The sequence below is a fragment of the Dasypus novemcinctus genome, chromosome 25 (assembly GCF_030445035.2).
Source record: "Dasypus novemcinctus isolate mDasNov1 chromosome 25, mDasNov1.1.hap2, whole genome shotgun sequence".
Classification (NCBI taxonomy): domain Eukaryota; kingdom Metazoa; phylum Chordata; class Mammalia; order Cingulata; family Dasypodidae; genus Dasypus; species Dasypus novemcinctus.
In genome coordinates this window covers 18676508-18694243 of record NC_080697.1, presented here as the reverse complement: position 1 = coordinate 18694243, position 17736 = coordinate 18676508, and the positions used below count along the sequence as shown (strand labels likewise).

General features: G+C 35.7%; 1 protein-coding gene across 4 annotated transcripts in view; it reads right to left on the bottom strand.

Moving 5' to 3' along the window:
• Nucleotides 1-17736, bottom strand: part of BABAM2 (BRISC and BRCA1 A complex member 2) — a 569726-nt gene that overhangs the window by 409841 nt on the left and 142149 nt on the right. For all 4 annotated transcript variants that reach the window (XM_004452354.4, XM_071211921.1, XM_058287779.2 and 1 more), the window contains exon 4: nucleotides 11984-12078. In XM_004452354.4, the coding sequence (XP_004452411.1) occupies nucleotides 11984-12078 (95 nt within the window). The remainder of the gene's footprint in view (nucleotides 1-11983; nucleotides 12079-17736) is intronic.

The window sequence follows — 17736 nt, the reverse complement described above, 5'->3', positions numbered from 1 at the left end:
CCCATATGAGGAGAGGATTTACCTAAGAATCTCAGCCAAGTGCCGGGCTGCACATACACAGGGCAAGATTGAAGGCGGCTTATCAAAGAGCAGCTGCCATGAAGCAATACTATAAAAGAGGCTTACAAGAAAGTGGATATTGTACAGCTGAAAGCAAAACAGAGATATTACAGGTGAATAGAGCAGGGAGATATTAAAGTTCCAGCCCATACAGAGTGGAGAGAGCTCATTAACAACTCATTAACCAAAAGCATACAGTTGAGAAAACAACAACAATAAAAACCAACTCTAAGATTAAAAACTGTGACTTAGACCAAAGGGTCAGCAAAACCTTTTCTATGAAAACCCAGAGAATAAATATTTTAGGATTGCTGGACCACACACTGTCTCTGTTGTTTATTCTTCTTTGTTGCTGATTCTTTTTTCACAATCCTTTAAAAATATAAAAACGATTCCTAGCTTGCAGACTACATAAAAACAGGTTGCAGGCAATAATTGACCCATCGGCTTAAAGTTTGCCAATTCCTGCCCTAAACTAAGGCCTATTCTAGACATGCCCTAATATAGCCTAAAACCAAGCCTGATAATATCTACGAGGGAGACAGAATTTGGGGTTTGAATCCCACCAAGTTGGCAGTTGCTTGTAAACACCGTGGGCTTTTCAATGGATCTGTTCTAAAAATAAATAAACCAAGTCTCCACATGTTCAAGATATCAGCCAGTAAATGAACTGCCTATCAGAACAAAAGTAAACACTCTTCAAAAAATATAATAAAATCAAAAGTTCTTTAATATATATCTACAATGTTCAATATACAATAAAAAATTACTAAACATGCAAGCAAACAGAGACAGCATGACCCATAATCAAGAAAAAAATGACTCAATAGAAACCAATAGTGAAATGGTCATGATATTGGATTTAGCCAACAAAGACTTTAAAGCAGTTATTGTAAACATGTTCAAAAACTTGAAAGAAAATATGGTCTTAATGAATGAATACACAGGGAATCTTGGAAGAGAAACAGAAATATTTAAAGACCCAAATAATAATTCTACAAATGAAAAGAATAATAATTGAAGGGAAAAATTCATTGGAAAGTCTTAATAGCAGAGTAGAGAGCAGAAGAGAAGGTCAATAAACTTGAAGGCAGATCAATGGAAATCATCCAATCTGAAGAAAAGCAAGGAGAAAGAGAGATGAAAACTGAAGAGGGTCTCAGTGAATTGAGGGGCAATATCAGCCTAATTAATACAAATGTATTTGGAATGCAAGGAGAAAGAAGAGTAAGAATAAGGTAGAAAACACATTTAAAGAAACAATGACTGAAAAAGTCCCAAATTTGGTGAAAAACATCAATTTAATGAATCTGCAAAAGTCAGCAAATTGCAAGCAGGATAAATTAAAAGAAAACCATTCCTAGGCACACTAGTCGAAATGGTGAAACCAAAGCTAAGAAAAAAAAAATTGAAAGGAGCCAGAAAGACAAGACACATTATATACGAGGGAGCAATATGAATGAGGCTGATTTCTCATAAAAAAACAATGAAAGCCAGAAGGCAATGGAACAGCATCTATAAAAAACTAGAAGAAAATAAAACCTAGAAATCCATATCTAGAAAACTATTCTTTAAAGCAAGAGTTAAATAAAAACATTTTTCAATAAATAAAAAAATCAGAATTTGTCACTAATTTCAACTACAAAAAATGCTAAAGGATATTCTTCAGGGCCATGGTGGATGGGGGTAGGAGGGAGGAATGAGTGTGAGTACATGGGTGTGTACAGAAATGGAGAGAATACGAACTGATAAGACTGATTTCTAATAAGCATTACTAAAAGGAAATATTGTGAAGAAAATGATGGCCCTCTAAAGTGCTCGTTTCAATTAGGTTAAGGACAAATTATTTTCTGTAAGAAAAAATGTGATTCAACTGAACAGGGAAAATTATTTGAAATATAAGTGATTTTTCATACAACTTTCTAAGAAAATATATAGTATGCCAAGAAAAGTAAAGTTAAAATCTGAAATAAAAAGAAGAGACAAAAAGTTGCAAGTTCCTCAGAATAACAGTCCTAGAAAATTTCCCTTCATTGTCATATTTTATTTACAATTTAATAAAATGTGTCAGATTCTAAAATTATTTAATATAGTTCATAAATTAAAATATATTTTAAGATATGAAATTTAAAGGTAAAACAAAAAAGAGTTCATTAAAGGAAAAAGAGGGGAAAGACATTTTTAAGCCCATGAAATGAAAGATTCTAATACTTGAGCAATCCATTTGACACTCAGCTTTTAGGCAGCATGGGCAAAAAGGGAAATGTGACTTGCACTGTGTTTATTTTCCAAGAGAAAGCATACAAATTTATTTGCAGAAGCAAAATCTTTCTTGAAACTAAACATAAGCAGAAACTTATTTTGTGGGTTCTTGTATGAATTAGGACATTGAGTAATATGGTAGAAAAATGATTTTTTTCTAACCATGATTATGTAAAAGATGTTGCTGCTCTCCTCCCACCCCCAACTTGATAATTCTTATAGTTAACAACAATAAAACAAAGGGCAAACATGTTAAATAATTACTTAATGAAGACAATTCTTAAACGACCTTAAATGATTTGGAATAGTCACTTTGATCTGTGCTGATCAACATCTTACTGAAAATAGAAAACTTAAGTTTAAAAAAGGAGGTAGGAGGAATAGACCATCACTCTCTTTTAAAATAAAATAGGATAAAATGAAATTTAACAAATGTCAGATCTTGTTAAATAAGCAAACTACTTGTGAAATCATGCTAAAATACACAATTCTTGTTAAAGATGCCAATTTTCTATCATCCTTGCTACTCACACGATCCACAATACGGGCACTACCCCAAACATGCTAGATGAGAACATGCATTTTGACAAGATTTCCAGGTGATGTGAATATTAATAAAGTTTGGAAACTCTTCTACATTACCAATTAGAGAAAGATCAATGAAATTTTGAAGCAATCTGTCAGGTAGACACAGTGAACACAGATCTAGGAAAATGCAGGAGTTGAAATTGTACTCTTGCTTAATGTCAAATAAATTTTCTTTAGCACAGGCATAAACAAGAGTAATCCCTCCTAGGAGAGCCAATGTTCTTTTCAAGACAGAACTTTTCAGTCTTCTCAAAGTCTCATATTTGTGATACAGATTTCAAAGGTCTATTACAAATTAAATGGAAGAGAGACGCATCAAAAAAAATTGAGGACAGGTTCTGAACATACCAAGTGCAACCAATAATAAATTATGACCCACCTAGTGATAACTTAAAGACCATATACTCTTCTCTGGCACTTGTACCACAGCACCCAGATGTCTACCCTTCATGCCTGCTTATTTTCCAGTTTCCTCTGAAACCCAAACAATAAAAGAGCATGCACATCGAGAAAACTTTGCTGTAGACTGCTCTACTTTAAAACACTGTCTCCATGAATGCACTTTTGTCTGCCTACATTTCACTGACATTTATATACTGAAATAGTAAATACTACCATTCAAATCAAGGTTGATTTTACCTACCTTCTATAAAGTCTTCTGCAAAATTTTCTTAGCATACCACTAATCATGCAAACATAATAGAAACCTTCAGGGCTCATCTTACCCAACTCTTTCTCAAAGCAGGGCAAAAATTAAACAACAGATCACTCATCTCTAAAGATGTCCAGGAATTGTTCAACCATTATAAAAGATCTGCCAAAATACCCTCTACCTTAAAATTGCCTAAAATATTGGCACCTCACCTAGCCAAGACCAATCTTCCCTAATCCCCACAAGAAACATTCTGCCTTGTCAAATAAAATCCAAACACATCATGATTATTTTTACCTCCACACTCTTTGAAGGAGCTATTGCATACTTAGAAATGTTTCACAGAATCAATTTATCTGTGTACACTTATTCAATAAATGTTGATTAAAAGGGTTTCATGAATTAATTATTAGCACATACAACAAAAAGTGAGGAAACATATTTTTAATGAACACACTAAAACTTAAGAGTGTTGCAGTTGAAGGTAGATTCCAGGATGTTATAGGCTTTTTTTCAATACTGCTTCCATTTTTAACTTAGGAAATGGTTTAAGTCCCTTATATAATAAAGGAAAAAGCAATGTTACTATTATATAATCACATCTCAATACCAAAATAAGATATGATCCAGCTTCTTTACCCATTTATCTTGAAAAAAGCTAAAAAGATAAGGAACATAAATTTGTTAAGAGATGTTTGGTAAAACTCAATTGTATTTCTGTACAGTAATGACATCGAGTGGAAAATGAAACTGAAGTACATCATTTAAAATAAAATCAGAAAGACGAAAATAGAAATAAACTGAACAAAAGAAGTGCAAAACTTCTACTCTAAAGTTATAAAACACTGTTGAAAGAAACTGTTGTTAAAATGACAATACTCACAAAATTTATCTTTGTATTCAACAAAATCCCTAACAAACTCCCAGATGGATTCTCTGCAGAAAATGACAGGCTGATCTAAAAAATATGAAAATGTAGGGAACCCAGAATAGCCACATCAGCCCTGAAAATGAAGAACAAAGTTGAGGGACTCATACTTCCTAATTTAAAAATTCATTACAGGTCAATAAAGACAGTAACCTAAGCTACTCTAGGGTTATGTTCCCCACAGAATCTTTGAACAACTAGGGGGGAAAAAATGGCACAGCCAACTTCTTCAAAACTCCAGAAAACCTTTAAGAGATTGCAGTAACTGGAAAAGTGCCAAATAAAGTAAGGAAAATTTTTTTAAAGGTAGGAGAAATTCATGGGGTCCCAGGGGCCCCTCTGCCATATACTCCCATGCCTGGAGTGGGCCTGTGCTCATATTGTGGGGCACCAGCCAAGTTCCAGAGGTGGCAGAGTAATACCTTGGCACATACTGCGGTGGCTGTATGTCAGTACCAATGTAGTGAGTAGAAGCCTGAAAGACTGAACCAAGACTCTCCTCTCTAGCTGGGCTATTCCAGAACTTGCTCAGCAGGCAGAAGCAGCTTGCAGAGAGCTAAAACAGTGTAAGAAACAATTAAGTCAAAGCGGCCTGAGGCAAAGAATTACCTGCATGAAGTTATACAACAGAGCACCCAGGAGGGGGAGGAAGTCTATTTCATAGGGAGTAGAGAGGGCATTTGAAATTCCTGTCAATGTGGGAATTCCTAAGGCCATGAGCAAGAACAAACCCAAGAAGAGAAGCAAGCTCCATGAAGGTTCAGACAAGCCAGAGAGGACCCTGCACTTTGCATTCACCTTGGGCTGATCTTTCTGATAGGAGGGTTCAGCTCTGAAAGAGATCACTAGGCAAAACATAGCCAAAGTGCAAAGACTACGAATGGTGTATTTTACTTTGGTTTGTTTTTGTTAACTCCTGGCACTCACAGAAATCCCTGTCATCTTAATAACTGGATACAAACTTAATAAACAGACAGTATAGGGACTTAATTCCAGAGTTAACATTTTAAAATATTAAAATGTACAGTACGCAAAGAAAGATTATAAGACAAATGAAGGAATATAAAATAACTCATCCAAAGGAATAAGAAAAAAATCCAGAAATCATCAATGAAGAGGAATACACTTTGGACATACTGGAGAAAGGCTTTGAAAAAATGATGCTCAAGGAGAAAGAACTAAAGGATATCCGAAAAATAATGAATGAATAATGTAAGAATCTCAACAAAGAAAGATTTTTAAAAGGAACAAAACAGAAATAACAAAGTTGAAGACCACAATAACTAGACTGAAAAATCCCCTAGAGGGTTTCAGCAGCAGCTTAGAGACAGAAGAAAGAACCAGTGACCTGGAAGACAAAACAACTGAATTTCCCTGTTCTCAAGAATTGGAATGCCCTTTCTACTCCCTATGAAATAGACATTGTCCCTCTCCTGGGTGCTCTATTGTATAACTTCATGCAGGTAATTCTTTGCCCCAGGCCGCTTTGACTTAATTGTTTCTTACACTGCTTTAGCTCTCTGCAAGGTGCTTCTGCCTATAGAGCAAGTTTTGGAATGGTCCAGCCAGAGAGGAGTATCCTAGTTCAGTCTTTCAGGCTTCTACCTACTAGATTGGCAGCAACATACAGGCACCTGGAATGTGCCATAGGGGTTCCTCTGTTTCCTCCAGAACAGGGCCAGGGTCTCACAATGGGAGTGCAGACTGAGTCCACACTACACCAAGGGGGGATGAGAGGAAGGAATCTGGAAGGGCACCACAAGCTTCACCTAAAGTTTTCAAAGTTCTGTTTTCTTGTTTTGGCATATGCCCAGTTACTACAACCCTTTGGTGGTTTTTCCAGAGTTTTGAAGAAGATGGTTATGCTAGTTTTTGCTCGTTGTTCAAGATTCTATGGTGGGGGGAGCAAGTGTAGCTCAGTGGTTGGGTGTCTGCTTCCCATGTATGAGATCCCAGGTTCAATCCCTGGTACCTTCTAGGGAAAAAAAAAGATACTATGGTAGAACAGCACCCAAGAATATCTCAAGCTGGCATCTTGGTCAACTGGAACCTCATCTTTAAGCTTTTTATTTTTTTAAGGAAGTACCAGGGATTGAACTAAGGACCTCAGACACGAGAAGCAGGCACTGAACCACTGAGTTACATTTGCTCCCCAATGAGAGTTGTTGTTTTATTTATTTTTTTCATTTATTTGTATGTTTTTGTTTTTAGGAAGTACAGGGGATCAAACCCGGGACCTTGTCCACAGGAAGCAGGTGCTCAAACACTTGAGCTACATCTGCTCCACTGTCATTTAAGTTTTGACAGGAGGGCCAAGACAATTCAATGAAGAAAGAACAAACTTTTCAACAAATGGTTGAACAGACTTTTCAACAAATGGCTGGAACAACTGGTTATCCACTTGCAAAAGAATGAAACTGGGTCACTAGCTCACATCATCTATTAAAAAATTAACTCAAAATGGCCCATATATCTAAATATAAGAATGAAAACTGGCAGCAAACTTGGCCCAGTGGTTAGGGCATCCGTCTAACACATGGGAGGTCCATGGTTCAAACCCCGGGCCTCCTTGACCTGTGTGGAGCTGGCCCATGCACAGTGCTGACGCGTGCAAGGAGTGCCATGCCATGCAGGGGTGTCCCCGCGTAGGGGAGCCCCATGCGCAAGGAGTATGCCCCATAAGGAGAGCCGCCCAGCGTGAAAGAAAGTGCAGCCTGCCCAGGAATGGCACCGCACACATGGAGAGATGACACAACAAGATGACGCAACAAAAAGAAACACAGATTCCTGTGCCGCTGACGACAACAGAAGCGGACAAAGAAGACACAGCAAATAGACACAGAGAAGAGACAACCGGGGTGGGGGTGGGGGAGGGAGAGAAATAAATAAATAAATAAATCTTAAAAAAAAAAAAAGAGTAAAAACTATAAAATTTTTAGAAGACAAACAATCCACTCCATGAATAGACATAAATATTCCTAACCTTGGGTTTTGCAATAGTTTATGAGATATAAATCCAAAAGCACAAGCAACAAAAGAAAAAAATAAATTGGACTTCAAAATTAGAAAAGAACACAATCAACAAAGTGAAAAGACAACCCACAGACTAGGATAAAAATTTTGCAAATCATGTATCTGATAAGGAATAAGGAATACATGAAGCAGTCTTACAACTCAACAAAAGGACAAGCAATCCAGTTTAAAAAGTTCTAAGGATCTAAATAGACCTTTCTCCAAAGAAGATGTACAAATGGCTAATAAACACATGGAAAGATGCTCAACATAATTAATTATCAGGGAAATCAAAAGTATGGGAGATACCACTTCCCGCACACTAGGAAGCCTATAACAAAAAAACAGATAACAATCCTTGGCAAGGTGTGGAGAAATTGGAGTCCTCCTACACTGCTGGTGGGCACGTAAAATCGTGCACTCAAAACTTTGGAAAACAGACTGGCAAAAAGTTAAACAAAGAGTTCTAAAAGTTCTTGTGGTAATGGCTGCACAACTCAATGAATGTACTAAAAACTGGTGACTTGTATACTTTAAATGCATGGATTCTATGGTAGGTAAATTATGTCTCAATAAAGTTATTACTAAAAAACAGAGAGAGCCTTCACCAAACTAGAAAATGATACTTCGCTGTTAATCAAAAACTAAATGGCTTTCTGTTGGGTATGCTCTGTAAAAGATAGACTCAATCCATGGTCCCCAAAGGTCATTCAAAAACAAACACGTAAAAATAGTGTAGGAAATTAAATGATTTTTCGGGCTCCATGAAAGTTCAAATTCAGTAGATTCAGCAAACTGTTTTTAACAGGCTTCCTAAAAGATTCTAATGTATAGTATAGCTAGAATTAAGAACCACTGATCCATGAAGTCCTAATGCAAATAATTTTATGATTCTCTATCTATGATCCTCCAGTATTTTCCATTTATCTAGGAATCTCAAGTTCCTTTACAAAACTCATCTCCCTGGATAAAGAGTCCAAATTTAAAAAGAGGTGATTCATCTGATGGATTAGAGCACCATACATATTTCTGTTAACCCTCTGTGTGTCCAATACTTAAGCTACCTGAAATCTTTTTGGAAAGAAACAGGTATAAATAAATTGAATAAAATATCAAATATATCCTCTAAAACCTTATTTTTCAAACTGGGACATATTGGAGGGTCCATTTTTTTCCGATATGTTTATAATTTAATATAACTTTATGTTAAAAATGCAGGTATATTGCAGAATCAAGCACAAACTGTCTATGAATCTTTAAGATAAAACCTAAAATGTCAAAGAAAATCCATGTTTGTTACAGAACCACTTTGAACTACATTCCAGATAATAGGGTGCATATTCATTCTCTTCTGAAATTAGGAGTACTTCAGTGGAAAAATCTGAGAAGTCTAGGCATTCTGCTTTCCACACCATGATAAATAAGTAATCCCCCACTAGGGCCATCTGTAGACTAGTCAAGTTATTAGTGACTGTGCTCTAAGCACTTGAAGGAGGAGGGAAAGTCTGAACTGAATAAACCATAACCTGTTAACAGTTGAGTGAAATGTCCCTCAAAGGCAAGCTGTGCTCAGAAAAAAGCCCTGCAGCCTCAAATTAATTAAATATCAAGAAAGAAAGGATGTTCCCCTAGGTTTGCAATCTTTCTCATAGATTTAGTGGTTTGACTTTTTTATTGTTTTTTCACAGCTAATTTCTCGAAAACATTTACAATAACTTCACATCAAAATAGTAGAGTTACAGTATCAGCTCTCTTGTAGAATTATATAATTTTAGGTTAATTTCCTCAGCATTAAAATAGAGGAATGGAATGAAATGAATCTGAAGGTCCTTTCCAGCTTTTAAATTTTACATTCTCATAATACTGCCAGTATTGAAGCTAAGCAGTGTATAGTTTGAAGGCAATTGCAAACAAAAGTCCTTATCTTTCCCATCACAGTGGTCCCTCTTGCACCACCGTAATTCAAAGCCCCTTCTCTCAGCCCTGGATTTTTGTAACAGTTGGCTAAATTATATTCTGGCCATCAAGCTCTCCTGAATCCAGCATATGAACTATATTGCTATTGGTCCCCCTTTATCATTTTCTTCCACAGTGCTTAGTCTAGCATTGGATTCATTCCACGGTCTTGAGTCAATTTATCTTTCTAACCTCTTTTTTTTTTTATTTAGTATTTTTTTCATTAGAGAAGTTGTAAGTTTACAAAAAAATTAGGTAAAAATACAGCTTTCCCATATACTCCCTATTGTTGACATTTTGCATTAATGTAGTACCTTTATTACAATTGATGAAAGAATATTTTAAAAGTACTATTAACTACAGTCCACAGTTTACAGTAAGTGCAATTTTTAATTTTTAATCTACTAATATATATACAACCTGAAATTTCCTTTTAACCTCATTCACATGTATAATTCAGTGCTGGTAATTACACTCATAATAATGTGCTACCATTACCACCACCCATATCCAAAACTTTACTATCAACCTAAACAGAAATTCTGTACAAATTAAGCATTAACTCCCCATTCTCTATCCCCACCCAGCTCCTGGTAACTTATATTCTAGATTCTAACTCTATGAGTTTGCTTATTCTAATTATTTCATATCGGTGAGATCATACAATATTTGTCATTTTGTGCTTGGCTCATTTCACTTAGCATAATGTCCTCAAGGCTCATCCATGTTGTTGCATGTATCAGGAATTCATTCCTTTTTACAGCTGAATAATATTCCATTATATGTATATACCAAATTTCGTTAATCCATTCATGGGTTGATGGACTCTTGTGTTGCTACCATCTTTGGGCAATTATGAATAACATCGTTATGAACATTGCTATGCAAATACCTGATCAAACCCCTGCTTTCAATTCTTTGGGGTATATACCTACTAGAGGGATTGCCAGGTCATATAGTAGTTCTATACTTAGCTTTCTGAGAAACTACCAAACTGTCTTGCACAGCAGCTATACCATTTTACATTGCCAACAGCAATGACTAAGTGCTCCTATTTCTCCACATCCTCTCCAACACTTAACACTTTTTCTAACTTCTTTTCTAGTCCTTTCTTATATTAACTTACATTTCTGCAAACCTGTCAGTACTTTCTTCTACTATATACAAATCATAGCTCTGGCCAATTTGCCTATTTCTGTCACTCACCCTACTTAAAAGACTCTCGGCTACCTTCTCCACTTCTGCCCCCTTCTTCAAGAACTTCTGCTACAATAGAGGTACAACAGAGCCTCCACTACAAACTTTTTCTGCCCATCTTTTTTAAATTCCAGGGTGCTTAGCCTGTAATGTAGCATTGGCATTAAGCTTACCTTCCACTGGGCACATTCAATGCAGGAAAGGTCTGCACTGATACCTCTACCTTATTTTCTATCAGAGATGCCCTTCAACTTTAAAACAGGGTGAATAATAAACACAGAAACAGAAAAGGCCATATTTTAAATTATAAACTTCTGAAAAGGAGTCAAAGTAACAACTTATGTGTAATTATTAGAAGCTCTGCAACAAACCCATCCTACACTTGCCAACAATATTTTACAGTTTTATTCTCAAATGTAAGAAAATGCTTCAGATTTGGTTTAAAACTTCCTGTTTAATACTTCCCCTTTAAAAAACAAAAGTCAAGATTTCAAAGTCTAAGTCATCAAAACTTTTAATTACAAAACTTTACTGAGAAAAAAAAAATTCCAGAAAACAAAACTAAGAACATGGTTTTTGAACAGCAGTAAAACCTCTTATAGTATAGACAGTATAGCAAAATTGAATTTGAGAAGGGAAAAGAGACATTTTGTCTAGTCAGAACCTTTTAAACAAAACAGCATTCTTCTTCTCCACCAGCCATGCAAAGCACATAATTTTTATATAAACCGCATGTGCTCTAGCAAGTACTACCCGCCCCTGCCCCAGTGGTGAATATTCCTACTCTAATTCCAGAAACATTTTATTTCAACCAAAAAGGTTTTGGTCCTGCTTAAACAGAGAAAATGTAATCTATTCTTTACCCTCTGATAATAATACTGAGATAATGCTGATACAAGTCCGAATTTGCCACTTTCACTTCTATACCAAAAAGGAAAAAACTCTTAATGAGCCAAGAAATGCACTCCTAACAAGCCCTGTAGATGAAGTGTCAGGAAACATTAGAAAATTGACTACAGGCATGAAATATTAAGTTGAAACAAAGAAAACATTTTTAATATTTCTCTTTAAACTAAAATAAAAGCATTTCAACAAATATGTTAGAGTCCTTCATTAATTTAAAACAGCCTGAAAGTAAGCCTGCAATTTAAAACATCTCTTATTTAACCATTTTGGCAATGAAAAGTTGTACTTATTTCACGGGACAGAAACAAGATGGGTGGAAGAAATTTACGTTTGGCAAATTCATCTGTTAAGCAATTTTCAAAAGCTAATTTTGTTCTCCTTTCACCAAATAAAGACCATGCGATTGAGCCTGCAGTACTCACGTGCAGAGCCGAGGGATCCGGCAGGAATTCAGCATCCTCTCCAAAGATAAAATCAGGGGGCAGCTCTGGGTATTGGGCATTGAAAATTATATCCCCTGGAATAAAAGAAAATGGCAAGCTCTTCTTATTTTCTTGCTAAAGAACAAACATTCTGAGTAATGCATCAGAAACACTTCGAAAACAAGTTTGTATTAGTTTAAGAGAAAAATTTGAAAAGCACTTTCTTAATGATTAATTCTTTAAATAAAAGAACTGATATCTTCTCTTAAATTTGCATCCACAACATGCAATCAAAACAGATTTATTTCCTAACACACTATATAAATATAAATATCCAAAGAGAAATGTAGAAACAGCCACATTCAAAGTACATGCTGATTTTTATAGAAAATGTTATGGTCCAATCACTGTCCTCATGATAATTAATAAGTCTTTACCAAGGACTGATTATGTAAAGACATAGTCCTTGCCTCACAGAAATTAAACATGCATATTTTTTTTATAATGGGAAAAATATTTTTTGGTTTAAAACGTTAGGTTTATAGCCACAAGCTCTCCTAATTATTTATTAGGTCAAGTGACCTTTGGCAAGTTTTAACTTCTTTAGACTTCAGTTTCTTCATCAGTAAAAGGGGGGTCAGATGCCATCAGTACTGGCTTCAAAGACTACTTGTGAGGATAAAAAGACCCAGCATGCCGTGCCCAGCAGTTACATAATAAGTGAGAAAGGAGTAACACTGCTGTTATTACTATTATTTTGAAACTGACGAAAAATCACGAAGTCTCATTGGCAATATTATGTTTTAAGTTCTTCTGTTTCCTGTTGTCTCCTTCCTTAGCTCCCTTATACTTGTGCTTAACTCACAATCAGTTCTCATCATTCTGTTAATATACACAAGCAGATTAGTATATCAACAATCTAGCATACATTTCAAGTTCTATCACCTTGTGTGTGTACAAGAATGCATGTCCTTATGGACATGCACACAACCTCTGCACACACTTATATTAGTCCAATCATTTTTCATCTGTGCAAACAAAAACATCTATATGGTTGATATTCAAGTTTAAAGGTTCAGGCTTCAGTTCTCATTTGAATTGTTATATCTGTAACTATGTACTAGGCATTTCAGTATCAAACTCAGCAATTTAAAAACATGCTCATCTCTGTCCCTTCTCGCTCCCCTCTTTCCATGGCTGACTTCTAGTGATGGCACTGCTATTTATTAATCACTATGCCGAAACTTTGATGTCATCTTTGACCTTACACACACACATTACACTTTTAGACAGCGTGTCATCTCAATTTTTTCTACAAAATTCTCTCACATGGGTATTTCTTATGCTAACAGCTCTATCCAGGCCCATATCACCTAGTCCATACATTCAAGCATCCGTTCAACAAATATTTGAACTTCACTCTTAGCACTATGCTAGGCACTGAAGATGAATATATTCTTTAAAGAACCCTGCTCTTAAAGAGCTCACAGATGGAAAGAACTCAATTATTACCATAGCCTCTTAAATCAACTCCCAACAGCAGTCTCCCTCCAGCCAATAATGCATACTACTATCAAATAAACCTTCTTAAAGTACTACTTTGCCCCCAAACTTCTTGAGGCAGAAAACTTCAATAACTCTCTCACATCAACTGGAGTAGGAACAAACTTTTAAACTAGCATTTAAGGCCTCTAAAATATGATGTACCTACCTATTTACTTACCCTTCTCTCTCTCCACAAACCAATACCAATTTCCTCACTGCCCTCCAAATACTATACCAGCCAGTTAAAATGCTCTTTCCCCATGTTCAGTTCTTACGCATTTTTTTCCCAGGAGGTACCGGGGATTGACTCCAGGACCCCGTACATGGAAGCAGGTGCTCAACCACTGAGCTACATCTACTTCCCACTTACCCATTCTTTAAGGGCACTTAATCACGTTCTCCTGCATGAAGGCTTCCCTAATAAATCTCTACACACTAATCTTGTTATTTCTGAAATTCAACAATACTTACTGGTTTTACATTCACCTAAGTATTCGGTTGTAAATAGACCTATACTAGTACATTGCTCCATTCATTTAAAAAAAGTCATAATAAAACATACTACATTTGAGGTTCTAGGATAAACATTGTATCAATTCAAAGATGTTTATCTTCAAGGAGCTTACATTTAGTGAGCACGAGATACATAAATTGGACCACAAATACACAGCAGTACAAGTAAGATATAGTTGATCTTCCTAAATATACTATAAGCATTCAGAGAATAGACATGTTCTTATATTAGTTTCATGTCTGTGATGGGGCAATGTTTAATACATATAGAACATATTTGAGAAATATTCAATAATGAAAGAAATTCTTCTCTCTGAATTGGATGATCAAGATACTGAGGAAATCTACAGTAAGGAATAAAATATGTTTCTATATCAAAGGGCAGTATCAAGAAAGTGAAAAAAAAAACCTACAGAATGGGAGAAAATATTTGCAAATCATATATTTGATCAAGAATATATAAATATTTGCAAATCATATATTTGTATCAAGCATTTATAAAGAACTAATAACTGAATAAAAAGACAAATAACCCAATTAAAATATAGGGAAAGGATCCGAATAGACATATCTCCAAAAAAGATAACAAATGGCCAATGTGCACATAAAAGATGCTAAAATAAGTCCTCAGGGAAATGCAAAGCAAAACCCAATAAAATAAACCTCATATCCACTGTGACAGCTAAAAAGACAATAATAAGTGTTGGTAAGGATGGAAAGATATTGGAACCCTCAGACATTGCTGGTGGGAATGTAAAATGGTGCAGCCCCTTTGGAAAACAGTTTGCAATTCCACAGTATGAACCAAGCAATTCCACCCCCAGGAATATACATCAGAGAAGTGAAAACATATGTCCCCACAAAAACTTGTTGATAGCAGCACTGGTCATAATAGCCAAAATATAAAAACAATCCACATGTCCATCAACTGATGAATGTATCAATAATGTGTGGTATATCTATACAACATAATACTATTGAGCCACAATAAGTAATGAAGTACTGACACATGCTACAGTATGGATAAACCTTGAAAACATCGTGCTAAATAAAAGAAGCAAGACACAAAAGGCTACACACTGTATATGGTTATTGCATGATGTCAAGAATAGTCAAATCCATAGAGCCAGGAAGTAGGTTAATGAATGTCAGGAATTGGGAGAGAGGGGAATTAGGAGCAATTGCCCAAGGAGGCCAGGGATTCTTTTCATGGTGATGAAAACATTCTGGAATTAGACAGTGGTGATGGCTGCACAATTTTGTGACTATACAAAAAGCCACTGAAAGTATACTTTAAAGGATGAATTGCATAGCAAATGAATTATGTCTTAACAAACTTTTTTTAATCTGATCCAAAAATTTGTCCCACTATGAAAATATGGAACTTAAACACAAATTAGATAGCATTTACTGAATTTTTATGGGTAAATTAAATTTTTATAAATAATGTCATTTTGAAAATGCATTTGAGATCTCCATATAAAGAAACTCTGCAATACGCTCTTTTAAAAAGAAAGTAATATTTTTATAAGATGAATACCCAAAAAGATAATTATTTTTCAAGAAATGTTGCTAAATGAATCCTTTTAAAGGAGAACAAGTTAAATATTAGCTGATTTTTAAAAATTTTAAACAGTCAAAAGTATCTGAATATACAATAAAATTTGAAGGAAAAAAATAACAAAAAGAAAAGATGTGTACCAAATTTATCTATCTTGTTTTCTTTGGTTCATCACACCCTCAACTCAAAAGGTCTTTTGAAAGAAAGAGATAGAGTTCACTATGTTACATACAGTAAAAACATCATATAAGTATTTTTCAAAACACAGAAGTGAGCTTAAATATATTTCAGAATCTCAAACTCTTAACTCACAACTTCTCAAATTGGTACATTCAACCTCAAAGAATTCCAGAGACACTTTGTCTCAAGGCTCTATAATCTCTTTGAAACAAAATGTGGCATTACTTCCTTGCTATGGAGAAAAGTCAGTAAATCAATCAAGAACATTTATTAAAAACTCACTATGCACAGACAAATATATTGGACATTTGGGGAGGTACACAGGAAGTAGAAAACATAGTATCTGATCTCATGGCAGAAATGGTGGAGAAAAGACCAACACAAATCAAATCAAAGACCAATAATACCACATTACCTTTATTTTACCCTGGAGAAGATGATAGGAACACAGAGTACAGATTCTTTGGATAATACTTACTTCAACTTTTCATAAAAATGATAGTAGACAGGAGAACAAAGAAATAAAAATAGGACCAGAGGTGATGTGAGATAAGGAAAAAGAAGGAAAGAAAGAAAACCCACAGCTGGCTAAAAGTGTTATGACCACCTAACAACAAAATGGTACTTTTGAGTTTTATTTTTCATCACTCCCTGAAATTTTCTAGGGACAGAAGCCCTTCTACTTGAAAAACATGCATATAAGGCTTTATAATATGACACGTACATGAAGGCCCATAAATTCCAAGTGCAAGATAGTTTTTACATGTTTGTCCTTGGTAGTGGGCAATCTTTAGAAGGTATCAGCACCATCTCAGGAAAGCCAGTCACCAGGTCTGCATAGTGGATCATGTGCCCTGTTCCCCAATTACAGAAGGTACATAGCTTGTTCACAGGCTCCTTTCTTTATTCTTTGTCAATGAACTATTATATTCCTTCATTCATAATAACTGACAGGGAAGCAAAGTTTCAAAGAAACAATTCAAATGATAAATAACTGGAGTTTGACCAACAAAAGAATTATTCCCCATCAGCTGTCCCATAAATGATTATTTATGGGGGAAACAGATTTGGCTCAACAGATAGAGCGTCCACCTACCACATGGGAGGTCCAAGGTTCAAACCCAGGGCCTCCTGACCTGTGTGGTGAGCTGGCCCATGTGCAGTGCTGATACACGCAAGGAGTGCCATGCCACACAGGGGAGTCCCCCGCGTAGGGGAGCCCCATGTGCAAGGAGTGTGCCCGATAAGGAGAGCTACCCAGCACAAAAAAGGGCAGCCTGCCCAGGAGTGGTGTCGCACACACGGAGAACTGATGCAGCAAGATGGCACAACAAAAAGAGACACAGATTCCCGGTGCTGTTGACAAGAATATAAGCAGACACAGAAGAACACATGGCAAATGGACACAGAGAGCAGACAACTGGCGGGGGGGGGAGGGGGCCGGGAAGAGCAATAAATAAATAAAAATCTTTTTTTAAAAAAAGTTATTTAAAAAAATGATTATGGGAATTCCAGGTTTGGGAAGTGAGGGTCAGACAAGAATCTTATGGAAATGCCAGGGTGAAAGAGATTCTCAATGGAAAAGCAGGCTCAAGCAATAGAGTTTTAGCATTTCCATGACTAGTTAGTTCTAACTCTTAAAACCTATTTCCTTACACTGAAATTTAATATTTCTCCCTGAAAATTCTATCCACTGGTTTTAGTTTTTTTATGAAACAAGTCTAATTTCTCCTTAACATCATAGGCCCTCAATTATTGGAATGTACTTCTTGCAACCTCTTCTTCATTCTCACCCTGAGTCAGTTCTTGGCCAGGTTATCCTAGTTTCTTTCAATATTTCTCACATGTCTTGGTCTCAGTTTCCTTTACCATTTTGTTCTCTTCTCTCTGAATGCATATCAATTTATTATAGTCCCCTTAGAGGATAAGATCCAGAACTAAACCTAAGATTCCA